The following is a 24,279-nucleotide window of genomic DNA, read 5'->3' on the forward strand; positions in this document are numbered from 1 at the left end:
CACCCTCATGGGGAAGAATTTCTTCCTAACATCCAATCTGAATCTACCTGTTTCTAGTTTTGTTCCATTCCCCCCAGTCCTATCACTCCCTGACATCCTCAAAATTCCCTCCCCAGCTTTCTTGTAGACCCCTTCAGATACTGGAAGGCCACAAGAAGGTCTGCTTGGAACCTTCTCATCTCCAGACTAAGTTGATTGCATCCCAGGATTTATGTCAGGCTTGGTTACTTTTACACTTAGTGTGGGTGTTGAAATCAGTTACTTGCTGCACTTAGGAATATGCCAAGTCCTTGAAAAACCTCTACTGGAAAGTCACCATTAGCTACTTGGATTTATAGTGGTATTTCTGTAGAACTTGTTGTATCTGCAAGCATAACTGTGGGCAGTCAGGTGTGTTACTATATTTATTTCAGGTATGTGGGCACATTCAATGACAGTTCAAGATTACCAGGATCTCATAGACAGAGGATGGCGAAGGTAAATTTAAAATGACCTCTTATCAGTTGAGGTACAATGCAGAACCCAGATTTAAATGTAAAAGCAGTTAAAGCTGTGAAAGCAGTTAACTAGTTTCCATGAATAACTGAAATAGAACTGTTTGTCCAGTGCTCTGTGACTTTTTGTAGTGTGACACTGCTGAAGAGGAAAATATTTGATTATTTTAGAAAGACAGTGTTTAGTGTAGCAGCAAAAAGCTGAAGAACTTCCTTCTGAACTTTTATTGCTCACTATGTAATATTTTGATACTATTTGAACTGAAAGGTTGATAATTTATTTTGTAATATAAGCAACAAAAATTCAATACATTTTTGTATTACTGTTTTTAGAAGTGGAAAATATGTCTACAAACCTATCATGAATCAAACATGTTGTCCCCAATACACAATAAGGTAAGAAGCTCAGACTACTCTAAGTGATTTGACCACTTCAGGTATGTTGAACCATTTGCTTACTGCTTTAAATACATAATACTTGAAAAGTTTATCTACTTTCAATGATACTTTGAGTACTAAATAAGTGCTGTAGAGTTTGCACCTAGGCACATCAGTAGCTCTGTGAAGTTTTCCTGTATGCAATCTCCTGTGTACCCTTTCTTTTTCACTCGTGGGTTACAATCCAAAGCAAATGTCCTGTCACTGCTCTCTTACTGTTTGCAGGTGACCCAGTGGGTCTGTATCCCACAAACACTACTTTAGCAGCCCACATAAGAGAGGCTCAGTAGGTGTAAATAATTCTGGATACCCTTTTCCATCATCAGTAGTTAGTATCAATGCTGTATCTGGAAGATGGATCAGTGAATAATTCCTAGTATATTAGCCTCCTAGAAAAGCTTTTTTCTATGCAATGCTTTAGGTCACTTTGGCATATTTTAGTGATACACACATAAAACATGCCATAAAGGATGATTTTATGCAGTACAAGGCAACATAATTTTATTAACTCAAGTGTTGATGCCACTTCATACAGGGAAACTGAAGAAATGATTGTATGGTATAATTCTTTTCAAGTGATTCTGAGATAACCTTTCACAAAAGAAATGATGACTTTTTTTTTTTTCTTCTTAAGGTGCCAGGCTTTGCATTTTCAGACCTCCAAATCTCACAAGAAAGTTCTGAAGAAAATGTTGAAATTTATTTCCAAAGGGGATGTTTCAAAAGTAGGGAGTGGAGGTAAGAAATCTGAAAGGAGGATAAGGACCTGTGGGAGTGATCATATGGCTAATACATTTTGAGTTTAGCGTATAGATCCCTTTGTAAAGGTCTGGATAGGTTCATAAAATAATTTGGGTTGGAAGGGAGACCTTTAAAGGTCATCTAGTCCACCCACCTTGCAGTCAACAGAGACATCTTCAACTAGATCAGGTTGCTCAGAGCCCCATCCAAGCCAACTCAGAATGTTTCCAGGAATGGGACATCTGCTACCTCTCTGTGCAACCTGTGCTGGTGTTTTACCACCATCACTGTAAAATATTTCTTTCTTCTGTCTAGTTTAAATCTTCTCTCAGTTTTAAGTCATTGTCCCTTATCCTCTTGCAACAGGTCCTGCTAAAAAGTTCATCCCCATCTTTCTTACATGCCCCCTTTAAGTACTAAAAGGCCACTGTAAGGTTTCCCTGGAGCCTTTTCTTCTCCGGAATGAGCAACCCCAACACTTTCAGCTTTTCTTCATAGGTTGTGTCTTTGCATTGTGGTTTGGTCTCTGTAGCCCAGGGACCAAATTGTGCATCTGACTTGCTCTGTTGAAGAATGTCTTTCCTTACTTTCTGAATACACCAGCTTATTTTTGTCTCCTTCTCTGGGCATGTGTTTAGCTTCTAGCTCAGTGCTGTAGAGAGTTAGACCCTGATTTTATCTCTGTCATAAAAGTGATAAATCTGGAGAAAACTAAGCAGGATAGTGGGTGGCAGAGAAAAGAAAGAGCAAGCAGGAAAGGAGGGCTTTCTTCCAAGCGATTGAATAGTCACAGCCCATGTATCAAACCCATCTGCTACCAAACCAGTGTTGAGCTGAAGTTCAAATTGTGCTGGTTCTGAATCATTACGATTTGTCTCTTCTATGTTGGTTTTTTTGGATTTTTTTTTTTGTTGTTTGCTGGAAGTCATGGCATGAGATGAGCTGACTGCCCTGCTTCAGTGGAGGAAACAAAACTGTTCTCATAAATGGGTTGGTGTTAGTATTTAAGGGTCACAAAGGGAGCTTTCTGTTTTCAGGCTGCTGAAAACAATCACTTTACCTGTTAGAAAACAGTTGTAAAATTGGAAATGATTTAACTGAGTTGAGCTGTGGCTCTGCGGAGAGGAATTCATTGATGCAGTTTTTAATTGCTTCCAGAAGAGCCTATGGATTCCCATATAGAGGATGTGGTCGCCTGTGACTTTGCATACAAAAGCGAATCCCACGTCGCTCAGTCTGAACCGAATCCCTTGAGTCAGTGGATTACACAGAGGGTGGATCACACAGAGAAGGTGGAGAATGAAGATGAGGACACAGGAGAAACAAAAGAAGAGGTGAATGTGCCAGAGGTGGAATCAAGCTCTCCTCAGATAAGTGTGGATGAAGGCACGGCAGTCCCTGGAGAGCCATCGCACTCAGCTAAAGCTTGTCATGCCCCACCTAAGCCAGGTAAGTCACATTTATGGTAGTAATTGGAATATACTGTCAGGATTTCACGTGTTGTTGAGGCCTTTTATCTTGCTTACTAAATCAGTAACTGCTTCCTTTTAATTCCTTGTGCCCTTCCCAGTCTATGGTGTGTGAATTGAGAGGTGCTGTGTGTTACTTCTTTTCTGAGTTTTTCCTGAAAGTTGCATTGATTTTTTTTCATTATATTTTTTTTTCAATATAGTTCCTGAGAATACATATCTGCAGCTGATAGTTGTAAGCTATTTAGATTGGAGTCAGGTCAGTGTGACTGAATCTTGGGAGACATTTGGGCCAGTTTCCAGTTTGGGATGCTTTTGCATGCAGAGGAAGATGGACATTCAGCCTTCCCTTTCACCAGGATGTGGTGACTCAGGCTTTATGCACCTTGAGATATGACTCTTAGAATCATACAGTATCTCAAGGTCAAAGGGACCTGTAAGGATCATGGAGTGCAGCTCCCTGAATTGGACTTCCTGGTTGTGCAATACTTGGGCAGGTGCTGCAGGAGTGCTAGGTGCTGAATTAGGTTAAGGCACAACCTTGTGGGAAACCAGTTGAATACCCAAGAAAAACACTCCAGGTGGTGTTTCTTACATCTCTTCATGTTTGGAGGTCAACTTGTAATGCAAACTGTGTTGTTGACACTGTGTGAATACACCCCTGTGAATAATTTTGTTTAAGGCTATGTTTCTTCTGCTTTCATAGACTGCTTGGCACAGATTTAATTGCCACTGGCAATAGGTTCAGGATATTGTGTTGTTCATTTGTAGGCTGAAAGAAAATTATATAGCTTCCTACTGCTTAACAAAAATCACAGATAAGAATCTGCTCCTTTATGGAGAATGACATTTTTCTAGGTGAACTGTTTGGAAGCTTTCCTTGTTTAGCCTTGTTCTGGCTACCTTCAGATTAGAAGAGCATTATCACTGTGGGATGTGGGGCAGTTTTTCCTCCCTTTCTCACTGTGAACTCAATACTACATTTCTATAAGGAAGTAAAAGCATTTGTAGCCCTTGTGTAGTTTATGTCACTTAATTGCTGTGCCAATTTGCAAACCCCTCTTGACTGTAAAATAATAAATGACAGACTCTGGGTTACACGAACTTCATTTTGGAAGCAAACTAAGAAGATACTGACAGTAGATGGCAGTCCTAGGTAGATTATTAGTGTAACCCTGCCCTTGGTTTAAAAAGGGTGAGGTCTGGTCTTCAGTTCAATTAAGAATAACCTTGTGTGAAACTTGAAGCCCTGGGAATGCAGATAAAAGAAGCTTGAACCATTATACTCCATTTCAGAAAACATTTATCCTTTTATAGAAGATAAATGTTGCATTAATGGACTTCTTTTGTTCGGAGGGTTTAAAATGAAATATAAAAATTTAGTAATAAATGCATCATAGGAGCTTATTGAATTAATCCTTAATTTTTTAATATTTGTGTGTGTGTGTGTGTGAAGAGTAGGTGGTGTCACAGGTCAAATTCAGTTTAAAATGTTCCAGATAGATTGTTTAGTTTTCATGGTGGAAAATGTAGACATGGTCCATAATAAGATAGTTTAATTGCCTTTTCATTCCTTTATAAACAAACCAGGTCATTGTCCTATAGGAATAATGAGCTGTTTCTGCACAGCTTCAGATAAAAAAAGGTTTGCTTACGTCTGTGTGCACGTTCATGGTTTTAAGAAGTTTCCCTTGCTAACTTACAGCTTATAGAAGATATGAGACATGAAACAGGTCCTGATACAGCTGAAGTGCTTATTCATCAAATGTATTATGAGTATTTTAAATAAACTCTTCCCTGACTCGTTTGCCCATGGACAGGTCACATAATATCTGTAACTTCCTCATAATATTTGTCCTTTCCTGGTGAAAAATTGTAGCTGTGTGGACGAAACAAATGCTCAAAAACCTTGTGTGAGAGGTAAGAGCACTCAGTCATAAAATCTGCTAGTGCAGCTGCAGAGTGTCAAAATGATACTAGCTCTTTTTCTGTGTTCCTGAGATGTTTTCAGCATTTCAGCTGTCACAGGGTCTATGTGTAGAACCTGGACTGGGACTTCACTGGGTGAGCCACAAAGAGCTTGCTGATGGTTTGCCCGAGGAGTACACTCACAAACTGTAAATTCTGGATGGTAGGCAAATGAGGAAGAATAGTTACAGCCTTTCTGACACTTAGAATTTCATCCCAGTATACAGCGTTTTGCCAGTTTCCATGTGGTATCTGTTGGTGAAGAGTGGTGCAGGCTGTGGGGGCTGCAGTTCTTTGCAGGTGAAGTGAGTCTGAACACGAGTGGGCTTTTAAAATGTCACTGCTTTCACCAGGCCAGTTTGCAGAAGGATGCTGCTGCTCTCAGTGTCCAGAGGAAAGTTTGAAGCAGGTCGAGGACAAGAATCATAGAATGATAGAATGATAGACTGGTAGGGCTTGGGAGGGATCTCTGAAAATCATCCACTCCAGCCCCCCTGCCAAAGCAGGATCACCAAGGACAGGCCACAGAGGAATGTGTCCAGGTGGGTGTTGAAAGTCTCCAGAGAAGGAGACTCTACAACCTCTCTGGGCAGCCTGCTCCAGTGCTCTGTCACCCTTGCAGCAAAGAATTTTTTCCTTATATTCAGGTGGAACCTCCTGAGTTTCAGTCTGTCCTGTTACAGAGCATCACTGAAAAGAGACTGGCCCCTTCTTATTGACCCTCTACCCTTCAGATATTGATGAGCATTGATAAGATCTCCTCTCCAGGCTAAAGAGCCCCAGGTCTCTCAGCTTTTCCCAATAATACAGATGTTCCAGGCCCTTAATTATTCCTTATAGCCCTTGGTTGGAGTCTGTATAGTATTTCCCTGTCTTTCTTGAACTGGGGACCCCAAGAACCATACCAGTTTTGGCTAATAAATTATTGATAAGGAGAAGGAGGAGGAAAGAAAGCTTTAAGTATGTTTTCCTAGGAGTTCTGGAAAAGAGAATTTCCATGTCATTTCCAGGTCTTTAGGAGTGTTAAGTGGGATAAGCCACGGTTAAGTCTGGGTTTAGATTCTTCTTCATTTCATATAAATATTATCAAAGGTGAAAATGTGTCTTCCTAATGCTTCCAAGGGAAGCACCTCACCCTTCAGGATATTTTCCCATTTGAAAAGTTCAATCTTCCAAAAGTGTCCAGGGTGTCTTTTCAAATCCAGAGATTTCAGGAGCAAGCTAATATCATAAAGCACTGCTCCAGCAGCTTGTCATCAGATTTCCTACAGTATTGGTTCTGTGCAGGATACATGACTCTGTGTCCCTGTATAGGAGGAGGTTTTTCTGCTTTTCCTCTGTTTTTCCTAAGTTTTTAATAACTATGGTTCTTCTAGAGAAGACACATACACACATAAAAGTCTATTATGTAGCCAGTATGGTGGAAGAGTGCTCTGTGAACCTGGCTGTGAGGTTTTGTGGTTGTGTTATTTTCCTTTCAGTATTTCAAGCTGGTCCTGTCACAGTTCAGAGGGAGCACACCCTCGTACTGTGCATTGCTCTGCTTGTGAGAGGGGGATGAGGCAAAGTGATTTAAGGAGAGACTTCTGGAAGCCATTTCATTGTAGTTTTTTGGTTTTGTTTTTTTTCCAATATATCCTTGGCTCAGGTGGAATTGTGGTCAAAAACGTTTGTGTTGATGTGCTTCATTAAACAGCTGTAGAAGAAGAATCATTGCAACTGGGCTTGGCCTCCAGTGTTGTTGGTAGCCGCAAAGAGGAAGGACCGTGTTATGTTCAGAGCAATCTGGAATTAATCCTGATTTTAACCATTACTGTTCAGTGGTTGTGTAAGAACTACTGTCTGTTGCAACTACTGGTGTTTGAAGTCTCTGACTGTGTACTTGTAGGAAAAGGAGCTGATCTGAGCAAGCCGCCCTGTCGGAAAGCAAAGGACATTCGGAAAGAAAGGAAACTGCAGAAACTCCTTCAGAACCAGATGTGCAGAGCTGAAGGCTCTCAACTTCAAGCAGGAGATCAACTTTCCCTCTTGCAAAACTCTAAATCTAAAGTAAACCAACCTAAAACCATCGAAGACTTCATTTTTGTCTCTTTACCTGATGATGCACAACACAAATTAGAGGTAAGGTCTCGTTTGCTGTTGTTGGAGGCAAGTTAGGGAAGAGTCTAATTAAGGAGTTGTGGGACTTCTGAAGTGGTTGGCATCTGTGACTTCATGGAATGGTTCTAGTTCAAATCTCGAAGTGTCTCTAGTATACTGCCTGATGCAGCTGAGCTTGGTGTAACCACAAGAGGGTACTCTTGCCCTTGCCGTCAGTCCTAGCGGAGAGCAGTAGAGTTACCAAAACAACTTGCAAATTGATTTCATACAGCCTGACTTGAAAATGAAAGGCTTGGAATTAACAGGGTGGTGAATGATGAGAGATATTCAATATTTAGTTCTGCAGTATAGAAATACTTAAACCATCTATGCTAATGAATCTGGACAAGAAAGCAGTAACTGCTGTTAAAATTAAACAGATAAGCAGATGGCTTCTCTTTATAAACGTTGTTGATGTGTGCTGATGGGTCTTTGGAAGCTGGAAAAGTGATGGTAGAAAATAGTACTTAATGTACTGGTTGCCATTAACTTTCTTACATTTGTTAATCATAAAACCATTTGGAAAACTATTTGAAGAGAAGTATTGCCTGTAGCTAGGGATTTTCAGTGATGCTATTGGAAATTTGGGTTTAATGTATTCTTTTGGAAATGATTCAAAGAGATAGGAAGGAGGACTTAAAAAATTCACCCTGAGTAAAGTGACAAGAAGCCATGAAATTGATCCACCTCACTGCCCTCTCCAGATTTTCTGGTGGATCATGGACAGAAGGATGATAGCTTTGTCTGAACATCCTCATTAAAAAATGCAGGCAGAATTAAAAGGAGGATGGTCCCAACAGTGTTCTCCCCAATGGCCTTTGTGCTCTGCTTATCAAGTGTGGCTGCTTTTTGTGTGTGGTTTTGTTTGGGTATTTTTTTTTGGTTGTTGTTGTTTTTATTTAAATCAGAACCAATGCTATTTATGAGAACAGAACCATACTGAAACTTGTACTTCCTGAACTGAACTTGCCCTTAAATACCTGAAGATGAAATGCATTGTTGCTCACATAACAGCATTCTTTTGCTTAATGAACAATCTTGGATTTTTTTGTTTTGGTTTTGGGTTTTTTTTGCTAAGAAGAATTTTTAAATTAGAGATTATTTTAATAAATTATATTATTTTTGGGTGTGTAAGGAAGTTGGATAACTTCCTAGTATAATCAACTCCTAATTGAATCTGGAAACATTGTTTCTTCTTCCTTTTTCAATTTGAAAAATACCTGGAAATCCTCTTGGGATTATTGCAATAAAACCATTCTTTATCTGAAGAGCACAGAGGAGCCTTGCAAATACATGGAGTCTTCAAGTATTTTGCAGCAGAGTGTGAGACTACCAGAGAGGATTTAAAAATATACATAAAATGTCTTTTAAATTGCTGCTCTGCATACAGTTTGGTATTTACTGAATACTGTTTGTGTAGTCCTTCTGTAGGCATTTTGTCTTGGTTTGGAGTTTGAAAACCTTGCATGTTGTTCAGTGTAAATGTAAAAGCCTTCATGAGGCTAAACTGAGCTGCAGAGTTACCCAGTATTAATTGTTAGGGCCCTTGTGCAGGAAGCCAGAATTGCTCTCTATGGTGATGTTTGCATATGTGCAAATACAAAGTTATTGCATGATGTTGTAATAATAAATGTGTTTAACTTCTTCTGAAGGTGAGGGTGGTGAGATCATCTCCACCAAGTTCACAGTTCAAAGCCACTTTTCAGGAGTCTTACCAGGTCTATAAACGTTACCAGATGGTTGTTCACAAGGACCCACCTGATAAACCAACTATAAATCAGGTCAGGAGGTCAAGTGAATTTTATTTAAAGCTCAGCTTCCCCTGCATTTCACATGTCTTGTTCCTGGGAGAGACAAATGTGGATTGTATATCCATTTTATATCCAGGAGCATGTAAAACACTGTATCAAGTAAAATCAACATCCTGAAAGTGCAAACACTTCTGATATCTCTTTGTGAGTGCCACAAATAATTAGTCTTAATTGCAGACAGGAATGTTAGGGAAGTTAAATGGTTGTGCTGTTGAGTAGGAGGTGGAGAGGATGATGCTTTTGGAGAGGGATGTTGTGGGGCTTATAAATACAAAACTCATATGAACTCAAACCAGCTGGAGAGGTACCCTGATAGCTGATCTCATGGCTTTGGTTTAAATGCTTCCAGAAGGAGGAGCTAGCATGATTAGGGTCAAGGTGTGAGTAGAAATGAATCATACCTACAAACTGCTGGTTTCAGGTTCACAGAAGTTCTGTAAACCTCTTCACTTTCAACGTGAGCCCTTCAAGAAGTAGCCCACCTAAATTCCACATCCTTACTCCTTGTAAGGACCAGGCAGTGTGTGGTACTTAACTCTCAGACATGTTAGCTCTAATAATATGAAGAAAAAAATGAAGGAGATTGGAGAAAAAGTAGATGCAGCAAGAATATGTAATTGCTAAACTGGGGCAATCAGTCAGTCATGTGCCACTAAAAAGAACACATTTTAAAGGTCCTTGAGTTTGTACAATGAAAATAACATTTGTGGCTGACCTGATCAATGACTTGATGACAAAAGAGGGTGCCTAAATGGGTACTTTGGAGTGTTCTAGTGTAACAGAATTCTTTACTGAAGATAGCATCACCAGTCAGTGTAAGCTTACTGCCAGTTGTCAGCCTTCCCCCTCTAGGAGGATTGTCCTGTTACTATGTTTAAAGTAGAAAACTGACTTCAGAGGCTTTGAAGTGGATAGGAGATCTTTCACTAGCCTTACCTTCAGAAGCATATTATCTGATTATACACACTCAAAATAGTATGCTTGTATTTTCCTTGCTCTGAAGGTGAGGTTAGTACCTGTCTCCTTTGAGGATCCCCAGTTCAAATCATCCTTCAACCAGTCAGCCACTTTGTTTGCCAAGTATCAGATGGCTGTACACAAGGATACACCTTCAGAGTGTGGAGAAAATGAGGTACAGTTCACTGCATGCACCTTTCTGCTAATACTGCTTCTTTAATGCACAGTTCAACAATGGCAAATGGTGTCTGTTAGAGTGGTTCTCAACATCACAATATTAGAGTTTCCAGTTGGGAAGGAAAGTTGTTGTGGTTTTCAGCAGGCTTTTGGTGCAGGCTTCAGCCCAGGGAAATCTGAGCCAAAGAGACTGAGGGGTTACACACCATTAGGACTAACAAACTGATGTTAGTAATGAGTTTAGTAGAGCTGCTGCTTGTTCCTGGGGCTAGAAATGGGGTGATGGTCTGGAAGTGCTTTTTTGACAGCAGAAAATCTTCTGCTTTAAAGCTGATTGGTACCTGTTCCACATTTCTCCTTTTTTTTTTTTTTTATTGTGACTTTGATTAATATAACAGGTGATGGCTTTAAAAATCTGAGGTTTATTCACGTTTCATTGCTGAGCAAAACTCTCAGCTAGAACTCATCTTTGCAGTAGAAATAGTGCAAAAAATATTCACACCAGCTGGTTGTCTGAGGTGCAGCCAGAGTATGTTGCATGTGAATCAAGTCTGCTTTTCAAATGATGTTTACAGGATGCTAAGCCTAATCTAGTAAGTGAAAAAGACAAGCAGAAGCTGCTGGTAGGGTTCTAAACAAGCAGCAATTCTCCATTTCTCTGTCAGGTGGCACAACATTTTCATTAGCAGAAGTCATAAACCTGCTGCTTAAGGTCTGTCATTTCCATCTTTTTCAAATGAATGACTTCAATATTAGTGAATTTCAATATTGGACCCCCCTGTACTCAGCACTGGTGAGGCCATGCCTTGAGTACTGGGTTCAGTTTTGGGGCCCTCACTGCAAACAAGACTTTGAGGGGCTGCGGAGGGGCCAGAGATGGGCAATGACGTTGGTGAAGGGTCTGGAGAACAGGACTTATGAATAGCAGCTGAGGGACCTGGGCTTGTTTAGCTCTTAACAGGAGCCTACAACTACCTGAAGAGAGGTTGGAGAGAGTGGGTGTTGGTCTAAAGCTGTGCAAGACGAAGTTTAGGCTTGATCTTAGAAAGAATTAGGTAAGGTTGGGTGATCAGTTGAACTTGATGATTTTGGAGGTCTCTTCCAACCTGGTTGATTCTGTGGTCTGTTCTCCCTTGTAACAAGTGATAGGAGGAGAGGAAACAGCCTCAAGTTGCACCAGGTGAGGTTTAGATTGGACATTAGAAGAAATTTCTTCACTGAAAGGGTTCACAAACACTGGAACAGGCTGCCCAGGGAGGGGGTTGAATGCCCATCCCTGGTGGTGTTCCAAAGAGGCAGAGATGTGGTGATGAGGGATGTGGTTTAGCACCAGTCTTGGTGGAGTTAAAGAATGTCTTGGGCTGGATGATCTTAAAGGTCTTTTCCAAGCAAAATGATTCTCTGTTTCTCTCAAGTATCTAGTCAGGCTGCTGTGTTCCTCAGAGTGATACTCACAGAAGAGATTCCTAGCAAGCCATGGCTGCTTCCATGTAGAGTAATAAACCCACAGAATCATTTCTGGCTGTAGCTCAAAAGAGGGTAAGGAGAGCTTTTTTTTTTTTTTTTTTTAGTGAGATCTCTGTATTGCTACTGTGGAAAGCCATGGCATTTATTTCACCTTGTTTTGTAAATTCATAGGACTTAGAACAATGAGTAGTAGTCTCTGCCCTTTTTCATAATTAGTGTCACAAACTGGGTTAATTATAATAATGGAAAAATTGGGAACGTGCCAGGAAGGATTGAACTATTTATTAGCCTTGTACCAGGTATTACCAGGTCTGATCAGGGACTTGATTTGTCTGCCTACCTTGATTTGAATGGATTCCAGCCTTAATGCTTAGGTACAGCTATAATCCACCATGCATCTGCTCTGAAAGTCTCCCTGCAGACAGGCTGCTAAGAACTCATAGATTTACTTATTCTTTACGTAGCATTATGGATTTTTTGTTGCTAATACAATCATTACATCATGAAGAGTCAAGGGCAAGATGAAGGTGGCTGCTCATAGTGAAGTTCTGCATTGCCTTTACCTCTCAGATCACCTCATCTCTGTGTTGGGGCAGAGTGCAAGGTTTGGTGTAGGCTTGGGTTTGGTGGCTTTAGTCAGCCATGGAACTTTGTTTTTTAACAGAGGGATTGTAGGGAAGGAAAGATCCCTTAAGAACAGTTCAGATTTCCACCATCTTAAGGTGTGAAGTCTATCATGGGGTTTGCAGTTGAGTAGGAAGGTGATGGATTTCTGATTACTGCTAGCAGTTTGAAGGGTTTTTATCCTCCTCTTTTTCCTTGTTACTTGCCTGAGGTGTTTCCCTGCTCTGCCTTTATCTTTTCTCTCTGGCATGATGTTTGTGCAGACATAGTGTAATATTCCAGGGGAGACATAAGACCTTCTCAGAAGCTTCTAGTAAATGTAAAAACTCAATCTGATGCTGATGAGCTTCAATTTAGGTCCTTCTTTAGCACTAGTAAGTTACCTTGTGTGTTCATGTGACTGTCTGGCTGTGAAGGTCTTTCTATCACAGTTATTAAGCAGTAAAACTCAGTCACTTAAAAGTATTAAATACTTGTTCCCTGCAGGTCATAAACTGAGGAATACTTTATACAAAATATATTTTGTTGTGGATTAGAAGACTCTCTATTTTTATTTTTTATTTTAATACCGAATCTAGGAGGAGAATTATCTAAGTTGCCTTTAAAAATAGAAGATACCAAGTAGGGTAAAACTGATGCAAGTTATTAAGAGGAAGGTTGGAAAATGATATTCAAAAGAACTCAAACTTTCTCTCCTTCCACTTTTTCAGACTTTTTAATATGTCATACAGACGTTATGGAGCCAAGCAGTTCCTTGAGTGAAGGTAGAATGAAATTCTGTTGCTATACACAGGGCTTTTTATCAGGATATTAATAAGTCTGCTTTGGGCTTTCAAGTGGCACACATCCAGGATTTTTTTTTTTTTTTCATCTAAAAATTAAATTTAGCTTTTAATCTCTGCAAGCTGATGTTTCTATGTGTGGTGGCTGAACCTCCTTTTCAGACAGAGTCCTGCAAACTTCTGTGCTTGGAAAGTTTCTAGTTTAGGAATAGTGTTTAATTTTGTATGTAGCTGACCACTTCATATTCACAAACCTGCCTGTATTTAAATCCAGAATCCAACAAAAATTGTTATGGAACATATTAACAACTTCTTTTTTTTTTTTCTTGACTGTATTATTGGTGTTACACTATACTGTCTGCCTATATTAGCTGCTAGGCCAGTTAATATTAACCTGATTATGTTAAAAGGCAGCTTTAGGAATAGATTTAGATTTTGGGTGGTTATTTGGAAATAACAGTCAAGAGGAAAGCTGTAAACCAGTTCCCAGTAGTAACAATAGGTATGTGAACCCTGAAGCTGGTGATTGCTCAAGGAGTGTGGAAGAAGGGATTGCTCAAGGAGTGTGGAAGAAGGCCTTCCTTTTGCACCTATGCAATATATATAAGTCTTTTCTTCTTGGTTTTATGAGAAAAGGCAATAGATTATTTTCAGGACAGGGAATCTACAGAATGCTGTGTTTGAACTTCTGAGCAGGCTGGTTAGTTCCACTTTGAGACCTGTACTATCTGGTGGTTTAGTGCCCTCCAGTATGGTAGGTCCCTTTTGAATTTCCTTTTTTTCCTTGCTCTCAGCTCTTCTTCTGCAACCTCTCTGATGGAGGCTGCAGTGGCACTAAGAATCATGTGTGCTCATAAAAAACAGTCTGGTTTGAGGTCTTGCTGGGGAGAGTCCTGTGATGCATTTTGGTGATGCAGCATTGATTCCTGGCTGAGGCAGAGACTTTCAATCACAGAATCACAGAATGTTAGGGGCTGGAAGGGACCTCGACAGATCATCCAGCCCACTCCGCCTGCCAGAGCAGGATCACCTATACCAGGACACACAGGAATGCATCCAGGCATTTTGAATATCTGCAGAGAAGGAGACTCCACAAATCCCCTGGGCAGCCTGCTCCAGTGTTCTTCCACCTTCACAGTGAAAAAACGTTTCCTTATGTTTCCATGGAACTTCCTATGCTTCAACTTCCACCATTGCTCCTTGTGCTGTCATTGGGCATCACCCAGCAGAGCCTGGCTCCAGCCTCTTGGCACTCACCCTTCTCATAAAAAGCAGAGTCAAAATTTGATGTAGAGGGAAGTGTTTTTTCCATGTCCCAGAGTTGTTACCCCTGAGGTGATGGAACTTTGCCTTTGTTATGGAAGCATCATCACTACCTGCAGTGCTGCTCTCCTTGGCAAGTAGAGTATTTGGTAAGGTAGAGGTGTATTTGCCTGCTGCCAAGTAAGTTAATATTCCAGGAACAACTAGTTTTGAGTATCTTCTCGCTCCTGGAATTAAAACCACTTCAGCAAATGAAAAAATTTCAAATCTGTTTATATCTTGACATGTGAAAGCTGCAACTTCTTTTCTGCTCAGGCTTTTAAACTCATGATACTGCCTTTTCTCTTAGCTTGTCTGCTGTCAGTCTAACTTCCCTTGGAAATTTTCTCAACCTTCTCAAAAAACCTGTGGTCACTTGTTGGAGGATTTCATCTTCAAAACTGTCCTGGTTGTCTCCATGCTTCAGAGTTCAGTCAAATACTGATGTTATGCAAAACTGCTGGCACCTAAGAGTATTTATGTCAGCATATTTTTATTGAGTTTAATTGGTGTCCTGAGGAAAAACCACAGTAAATGATTTTTCTAATTAAAGGTTGCTTCATCCTACTGGCTGTGGAAGAACTGATTTTTTCAGTTTTTCTCTGTGGGAACACAAAACCTCATTAGGCTGCTGTGTAAATGCACAGCCAGGCACTGTTTTAGTAATACAGGTTCTCTTGTCTTAAAAAGAGCTGTTGGAATTAATCAGAAGAATTAGGGGGAACCTGAACAGGTTGTAAAGCTTCTGAATGAGGTAAGGCACAAGCATGGAGAATGGGTGTTGCACTGTTGGAGAAGCTTAGCCAAGGCCCTAAACTGCTTGTCCTTGGAAGCTGTGAGGCAAGAATCCCTCTTAGTGTCTGCCACATTCTATGCATTTCTATGCCCTTTATGGAAGTGTGGTGGATCCATCTTTATCTCAGGTCCAAGATGGTAGAATCATAGAATGGTTTGAGTGGGAAGGGACCATAAAGATCACCTAATTCCAACCCCTTTGTTACGGACACAGACACCTCCCACTACAGCAGGTTGCTCACGACCCCATCCCGCCTGGCTTTGAACACTTCCAGGATGGGAGCCTTCACAACTTCTCTGATCTAGTGCCTCACCACTCTCATGGGGAAGAATTTCTTCCTAATGTTTCATCTCAATCATACTTCTTCCAGTTTGAAGCCATCACCCCTCCTCCTGTCACTCCATGCCTTTGGAGAAATTCCCTCCCCATCTCTCCTGTAGCCCCCTTCAAATACTGGAAGGCTGCTATAAGGTCTCCTTGGAGCCTTCTATTCTCCAGGCTGAACAACCCCAACTCTCAGCCTATCTTCAAAGCAAAGGTGTTCCAGCCCTCTGATCATCTTTGTGGCCCCCTCTGGACCTGCTTTAACAGTTCCATGTCTTGTGTTGGGTGCTCCAGATTGGCCACAGCACTCCAAGAGGAGTCAGGTTAAAATTTGAAGTTAAGCATGTTGTTTTTCCTGCCTACTTATTCTCTAGTGAACTTAATGATTGATCTGGGTAGTTTGAAGCACAGATGCAATACCCCTGATCTATTAACATGATTTTTAAGCTTTAAATCTTTTTTTTTCCAGCATTCTGTCTTTTAAGAACCATGGCTGAAGTGTAACCAAAAGAAGCTATGAGGCAGCCACACCAGTTAGAATACATCTCCATAAAAGATCATGAAAATTCTGTAGTAGTTTCCAGAAAGAACAAGAGTGAACAGTTTACTGCTGTTCAGACCTTCTAAAGCAAATGTTTTATTTAACTTTTCTTGAGTGTTTTCTGGTGACAAACTTGTAGCAAGTGTGTGTCTGTTCTCCCTGCACAGCTAGCTCAGCGCTCTCCTTGCTTTGTGCTTAACTAAATATTTGTCTTGGAAGAAAAGAATGTTGCAAGGCACAAAAGATACACTGTTGGAAAAGGTGCCAAAAAAAAAAAAAAAAGACTGAAATGTAGGTGTAGTGGGTTTAATGCCTCCCAGAAATTTCCTTGAACCAACAGAGAAAACTGAGTGAGCAGGCTGAGAAATGCCAAGGAGTACAGTTCTGATCCATTCCAAAGCTGCTATCAGCAGCCAGTTGCAAATGTTTAGGTCTCTCTAGCCTGATTTCCTCTTTTTTATTTTCAGTGAGAAAGTGCTTAAAGCAATCAGGAGCCTTTGTGGTTGTTTTTAGCCATCTTGCCTTGGCAGCCACATGTTTTTATAATGCTCTAGAAATGGTTCTTCTGCAGTGTTTTGGTTGATGGCAGCCCTAATCTGATGATAGACTCCTCAGGAGCTCTGGCCAGGGCAGAACAGCTCACTGCCATTTGCTCATGGACAGAAGAACATCTCTCTTATGAAGAAAGGCTAAGGAACTTGGGACCTTTTAGCCTAGAGAAGAGGAGACTGAGGGGGGGCCCTTATCAATCCTTATAAATACTTAGAGGGTGGCTGCCAGGAGGATGGGGCCAGTCTTTTTTTCAGTGGTGCCCAGTGGCAGGATGAGAGGCAACTGGCATAAACTTGAATATAGGAAATTACATCAAAACATGAGGAGCTTCTTCATGTTGAGGGTGGTGGAACACTGGAACAGGCTGCTCAGAGAGGTGGTAGAGTCCCTACCTCTGGAGTCATTCAAAACCTGCTTGGATGCCATCCTGTGCAGGCAGCTCCAGGTGAACCTGTTCTGGCAGGGGGGTTGGACAAGATGATCTCCAGAAGTCCTTTCCAGCCTCTGTCATTGTGATCCTGTGTTTCTGATCTCTGATGTTGCTAACTTTAAGACTTAAATCTGCTATTTGTGTATCAGCCTGGTTGTATTTGCTTGCTCATGATAGTAGTGCTGTGGATTCATGGTTTTTATTCTTTAAATGCCTACAAGAACCAAGAACTTAGGCATCCAGACAATCACATCTACCTTCTCATACCAGCCTGTGTGAAACTTTGATGGCAAATATTTTTTCAAAGAAGGGGAAGTCAGATTTAAGTCCTCACCTGAGGTGCTGAGATCTAAAAATTGGAATAAATAAAATTGGAATCATCTCCCAACAGAAGCAGTTGATTCTCCTACATGGGGCAGATTGAAGACTCAGCTCGGCAGTGTGCTGGGCCAGCTCATTTCAACTACACCATCACCTGGGAATGATGATCCTTGGGATCTCTTCCAAGCTGGCATTCTGTGATTCTGTGAGAGAGATTTTAATCCTATTCAGAGTTTGGATTTAGAAAACCAAGCAGATCTGCAGTGTTTCTGTCCCCATAAGACTGTGATACAAATTTGAGTGCAGTGAAACATTTCTTTTCTAGCCATCAGTATAGAATAGCTGTAGCAGCAGGTAACTGCTCAGCAAGCAGCAGTTCTGCTCAGGTACACTTCAAAAGTGCCCCCTTACCCCTAAAGCCAAGGGATTGTACAGTAGAGCCTGGAGAATGGATAGAACCATTTGCAAAGTGTCTTTGGCTCAGTTTTCTCACCCATAGGGTTTAACTCGCACCATAAAGCTAAAGTTACAGAGTAAGACCTACTGGGGGTCTTCTGAGGTGAAAATTAATCACACATGGGTTGTTTTTCTGCAGCTTGGGTGTAGGGACTGATACCCTGGCAGCATGGGAATTTAACTCTCTTTTTTTTTATGGGAACATAATTCAAATGTGACTTTTCCTTTTTTTTTTTTTTCTCTTGAACTATTTTCTATGTTTGTTTTTTTCTCCTATTGTTCTCTCTCCCTATCCACCAAATCAAGAAAAAGGCTACAATTTAATTATCACCTTAGAGAAGTTTAAGGTGGTATTAACTAGACCATTCTCACTCTAGCTCGAAGTGAATGTTTGCATATCTATCCATCTATCTGTCTGTACCAGAGGCTGTGTTTTTATTTCTAGAATAGGCTTTATGGCACCTTCTAAAAAAAAAAAAAAAAAAAAGATAATGTTTTAATTACCCATGCTGTACGTGGAGCTTGGTCCTAAGCCAGCAATTTACAATGCAGGCACTTTTCATTGTTGCCTTTCTTCCTCTCCTCCTCTTGCCTGGGAAAAAATAGGATAACTGACAAGGAATTAACCCTTTCTTAATGTTTTGGGTTTTTTTAATTCCCCTTTAAATAGAGGATTCTTCTTCAATCTCAGAAATTGATAGAATTCTTGACAACAGCCAGTTTTTTGTAGGTGTCCACATATAGTCCTTTTATCAAACTTTTAGTAAGTTCCTATTTGCTGTTCCTTTGCAGTTTGGCAACTACTAACTTATCAAATCAAGAGGAAGTTAAACAAATTATTTAACCCTAAAACATCCCTTTGTTCAAAATTAGTTTACATACCAGAGCTTTGTTAATGTTTAGTGTGGGATTCACCACTAAGGAAGTGTTTGTATCAAACAAGCAAATGATGGTAAATAAGTACTACATTTTATTACTCTTACAATCTTGAATAAACTCCAGATAATTAAACCCATGGCTTTTTGGTTGATTATTGGACATTAGGAAGAAGTTCTTCTGTCCTCCAGGGTGGAGGCTCCAACCCTGCAAGTGCTCAAAGCCAGGCTGGATGGGGCCTTGAGCAGCCTGGTTGAGTAGGAGGTGTCCCTGCCAGGAGTTGGGACTGGATGATCTTTAAGGTCCCTTCCAACCCAAACCATTTTATGATTATCTGCAGCACATCATTTTTAATTGAGTAAAGAATCCAGGTTTGACGATGCTTGCACTTTCAGGAAGTTGATTGTATTTTTTTTTAAACATGTTTGTTTCTTCCTTCTTCTTCTTCTTTAGACTTAAGCCAGACTGGCTTATGGTTTTGAATGTAAATAGATTTAAATCAGTTTCTGTTAAGAGAGAGGAGGGCCCTAACCTTGCTTTAGTGATGGGGCAGGTGCCAGTAGAAGGGTGGGACATGACTCCCTGTTGCAGGCAGTCACAGGGAAGGGCCATGTGTGATTGTTACAAGGGGATAATGCATGTCACATCAAAAAAAATCTCCTTTCCAGAAAGGAAGCTATTGGGGTGGTTTAGTTAATGATTAGATCTGCTTGTACTGCTCACAACGTGGGAGCTTGCTTATGCAGATGTTAACTCTTCCAACCTGATGATATTTTTCAAATCTATGGTTTTGAAAGTGTCTTTGGGAGTGCTGCTGTGCCCTGAAGTCGTGCTAACCCTGTTCTTTCTCTGCTTTGCTCGTCGGCCCTGTCTCCCTTGGCACCCGTTCCCGCGGCGCTGGCCTGGCTGCAGTTCACACGGTTCCTCTGCGACTCTCCTCTGGAGGTATGGGCTCCTGCTGGCTGCAGGCTTGCATATGGGTGTCTTACAGAATCAGAGAATTGTCAGGGTTGGAAGGGACATCAAGGGTCATCCAGTTCCAACCCCCCTGCCATGGGCAGGGACACCTCACACTACAGCAGGTTGCTCACAGCCACATCCAGCCTGGCTGCAAAAACCTCCAGGGATGAGGCTTCCACCACCTCCCTGGGCAACCTGTGCCAGTGTCTCACCACCCTCATGGGGAAGAACTTCTTCCTAACATCCAATCTGAATATATCCACTTCTAGTTTTTTTTCATACCCCCCAGTCACTCCCTGATACCCTAAAAAGTCCCTCCCCAGCTTTCTTGTAGCCCCCTTCAGATACTGGAAGGCCACAAGAAGGTCACCTCAGAGCCTTCTCTTCTCCAGACTGAACAACCCCAACTCTCTTAATTTGTCCTCATAAGAGAGGAGCTCCAGCCCTCTGCTCATACTCATGGTCCTTCTCTAGACATGTTCCAGCACCTCCAGATCTTTCCTGCAATAGAGGCTCCAGAACTGGACACAGAGCTCCGGGTGTGGTCTCACCAGAGTGGAGCAGAGGAGGAGAATCCCCTCCCTGGCCCTGCTGGCCACACTTCTCCTGCTGCAGCCCAGGCTCTGCTTGGCTCTCGGGGCTGCAAGTGCTCACTGCTGGCTCCTGTTGAGCTTCTCATCCCTCAGCACCCCCAAGTCCTTTTCTTCAGGGCTACTCTCAAGTCAGTCCCTGCCCAGCCTATACTGGAGCCTGGAGTTGCCCGAACCCAGATGTCAGACCAGCCTGTCACGGTCCCTCTGGATGGCATCCCTTCCCTCCAGCCTGTCTGCTGCACGACACAGCTTGGAAGGTCTTCTTTCCTTTCTACTCTGTGGACAGCAAACCATTATGGCATAGGTGGTACAGCTGGATTTTGGTGTGTTAGTATCATCACTGACTAACAAGGAAGGTAGCAATGTGTTCTCAAACGAGCCTGAGGTTTCCTTTGCTGGATAATGAGCTGGTACTGGATTTCCTATCCCTGCTGCAGAAAGTGCTGTGTCTTTTCTCTGCTTGATTTTCTATGAAAGAAAATAGCAGATTGCTGAGCATTACATTTGACTGCAGTCTGAGTGAAAAGTTCAGGAGAGCTGCTGTTGCTTGTTTCAGGTATGCAGAGTGCTGTGGCTTTCTCCTGCTGCCTGTCTTGTTAGTCTTAAAGAGTTAAGAACCGCCTGACTGTAATGAAATTGTCAGGTTATAGTAATTACAGCAGGAATTTGATATGTTGCAGTTTGAATGAATCCATGTGTGGAGAGTGTGTTGGTTTTCTTTGCTGAGCCCACTGGCCTTTACATTCCTGAAAGCTGAAGAGTAATAGAGCTCATTAGGCTTTATAGGAAAAGGGCTTTTATCACCTCGTCAACTGGGGCAGCAGACTGCCATTATATTCTTAATTTTGCATGGCTAGGTAGATGTTGATGCTCGCTTCCCTGCCAGCTTTGTACCAGCATTGTTTCTTACAGGCACTTTTTATTGACATTTCGAAGCTTGAATTAAATTTTGTGTGGCACCACTACAGATGTCTTCAATTAGATGAAGTTAAATAAAAGGGCTTGTATATCAGAGGCCAAGGGATTCTTGAAATTCTTTATTCTGCAGCAGTTGCCACAAGCAAACCTAGCAGTGTGGAGGCTGTTTATTCTTTTGGACAAAAATAATTCAAAATAAAATTTAAACCTTACACGATTCAATTTGTAATTTTGTGATTAATTGTTTTTTTCATGTGGCTAAGAGGAGGAACACTCTTCTTGTCTCTTTTTGTTTCCCTCCTTTTTATGGTTCTCTTTAGTTGCTGGTTTGGCACTGGGCTCTGGCACAAAAAATGGATAGTTTTAACAAAAATGTTACACTATGTAGTAGCAGAAAACCAGGCAATTTTCTAGCTGTAAACAGGATAATGTAGAGAGAATTGTTTGGGGTTTATTTTCCTCATCCTTTCATTTGAGAAGCTATATTTAAACCTTTACCATGAGGGTGGTGGGACACTGGAACAGGTTGCCCAGGGAAGTTGTTGAGGCCCCATCCCTGGAGATATTTAAGGTGAGGCTCAGCAGGGCTCTGGGCAACCTGATCTAGTTGAGGATGTCCCTGCTGACTGCAGGGATTTGGACTAGGTGAGCTTTGGAGATCACTTCCAACCCAGCCCATTCTATGATTCTTTGCATTTTACCACTTCTCATCTGCAAATGCCACCATGCCTGGAGAGGTGTGGTTGTAATGGCTCAGTGTAGGGGCACACAATGCAGGAGTCTTAGCCATAACCCGGAGTGACCTTGCACCCTGTTGTTGCCAAGCTTGGGAGTGCTTATGGAAGCAGGGCACTGGGAAAAAGCAAACTGCTCAGGGTGGTTCCTGCTGTTTGGTGCTCAGTGGGTTAGGGGGGAGGGGATGTTCTGAGCCAGTGCTGACCTCACTAGCAGTCAGCTCTACGTTAGTCCCTTCCCAGGTTGGTCTGTGTCATCTTGATGCAGCAGCTGGAAGGAGGCTCAGCACTCAGATGTGCCATGGCATTACACAACTGACTGATGATTCTGGTGTGGTTTGAAATCTGTCCCCAATTACTCTGTAGTCATTTTCTACCCTGACCAACACTAAGCATGAAATTGATGGTTTCATAAAGCTGTTCAAAAAGCATCTTTTTGAGAGAGCTGCTGACTTCCAACCATTGTTTTGGATGTGTACAGAGCAATATTTTACACCCCATGTATTTTCGTGCTATGGATTTATGAACATCTGATGTTTCCTCTGCCTTTCTAATCATTTGGTATAATGAATCTTTATGTGGATGTTTACACTCAGCTCTTCTTTAACCACCCTCAATACTTTTAAATCATTAGCTCAGTTTGCTGCAGCATTGTTCAGTCTTCAGTGCTTCACCTAGCAGTGTGGAGAGCAGAATAGATCCAGTGTGGTGGGAAGTGAGCTGCTTCCCATTATGTAAATGGTCATTTATTCTCACTTTATTTCTTATTTTCTTGGTAAATTGCATTTTTTTTAATCCTTGTAGTGGCATAGACACCAGTGTACATGGTGATTCTCCAGCTCTTTTGCTGCTGAAGTCTCTGGTACCTTCACAGCTTCACTCATTTTTTAGCACTGCATGTTTGCTATCACTGGCCTGATGGAACAGAATAGCTCAAATACTGCACTCTCCCAGTAAGGTACAGCAGTTGCCTCTGTAGACAGTGTCCTACATGAATTGATTAATGGAAGCATGAAGTGTTTGGGTTGGAAGGGTTATCCTGAGATCACCCAGTCCATCCCCTCTGCTTTAAGCAGGGTCACTACAGCAGGTTGTCCAAGACCATAGATGGAAACTCAGCAGGCTCTCTGGCCAGCTGCCTCAAGTGTGTTCAGCTGTGGGGCCACCAACATATGAAAGACATGGACCTGTTGGAGTGGGTCCAGAGAAGGTTACAAAGCAGGCTGGAGCACCTCTGCTGTGAAGACAGGCTGAGAGAATTGAGGTTGTTCAGCCTGGAGAAGAGAAGGCTCTGGGGAGACCTTGTTGCTGCATTTCAATACTTAAAGGGGGCCTATAAGAAAGCTGGGGAGGGATTCTTTATCAGGGAGTGTAGTGGTAGGGTGAGGGGTAACAGTTTCAAACTGAAAGAAGAAAGATTTAGACTGGATATTAGGAAGAAATTCATTACTGGGGGGGGTGATGAGACACTGGAACAGGTTGCCAGGAGAAGTTGTGCAGGCTCTAAGCCCAGAAGTGTCCAAGGCCAGGTTGGATGGGGCTTTGAGCAACCTTGTCTGGTGGAAGGTGTCCCTAGCCATGGCAGGGGGGTTGGAACTGGATGATCTTTAAGGGCCCTTCCAATCCAAACTGTTCTATGAGCTTCATGATGGTTACAAACTTGCCTCAGTGACTCTGTGCTGCTTGTACTGGGAACCCAGGGTACTGCAGATGCAGCCTCACCAGTGCAGAGTGGAGAGGAGGGCTCACCCTCTGCAGCCAGGATGCTGTTGGCCTTTTTTTGTCTGTGAGGATCCATTTCTGTCTTTTTAAAGGTGGAAACAGTGCAGCCTCTCTGCTGACAGAGCTGGGATTTGGAGGCTGCCTTCACAGCATCTCCTCTAATCCCTAGTGAAAGGAGGACATAGTACTGAAAAGGAAGTGTGTTGCTAACCAAGAGATAGAGATCTACCATCTGGTAGGCTCTGTGTGTGTGTCTTTGGGAAGGGAACTGCTGGAATGCATCACCTCACTGATTCGGCAAATCATTTCCACTGGAGCGTAGAAGTCAAGGGTTTCCTGGCTTTTATTTTTCTCCTTCTTTATACAAGATGTATTTCATACCTTTCTCCTCCCACTATCCACAGCAGAGGGTAAAATGGAGAAGTTCAAAATACGAAATTTCATGAAACCATCCAGAGAAAAAGAATGATGCAGTTAGTGAGGAGCCAGTTTGGCTAACTGGGTGTTGCAGTGCCTTCTCCAGTGGCACACTGGTCTGGCATGTGGCTTAGCAAGGAGAATTTCCATCATCACTGTAGTAATCATAGTAAAACATCTCTTAAAAGTCAAGAGAATGTGCTTTGAAGAAAACTGAGTGCTCTCACCATCACTGAAGTTCAGTTAGATGCACTTTATTACACTGGGGTG

General features: G+C 41.9%; 1 protein-coding gene across 2 annotated transcripts in view; it reads left to right on the forward strand.

Moving 5' to 3' along the window:
• The window catches only part of ATE1 (arginyltransferase 1), an 85,564-nt gene that overhangs the window by 1,150 nt on the left and 60,135 nt on the right, over window positions 1-24,279 (forward strand). Inside the window, exons 2-8 of one of the 2 annotated variants that reach the window (XM_054382185.1) lie at window positions 414-477; window positions 828-890; window positions 1,567-1,670; window positions 2,832-3,122; window positions 6,999-7,231; window positions 8,902-9,030; window positions 19,578-19,610. In XM_054382185.1, the coding sequence (XP_054238160.1) occupies window positions 414-477; window positions 828-890; window positions 1,567-1,670; window positions 2,832-3,122; window positions 6,999-7,231; window positions 8,902-9,030; window positions 19,578-19,610 (917 nt within the window). Of the gene's footprint in view, window positions 1-413; window positions 478-827; window positions 891-1,566; window positions 1,671-2,831; window positions 3,123-6,998; window positions 7,232-8,901; window positions 9,031-10,063; window positions 10,193-19,577; window positions 19,611-24,279 lie in introns of both variants that reach the window. The other variant, XM_054382186.1, reaches the window with a different exon arrangement.

The sequence above is a fragment of the Indicator indicator genome, chromosome 7 (assembly GCF_027791375.1).
Source record: "Indicator indicator isolate 239-I01 chromosome 7, UM_Iind_1.1, whole genome shotgun sequence".
NCBI lineage: Eukaryota > Metazoa > Chordata > Aves > Piciformes > Indicatoridae > Indicator > Indicator indicator.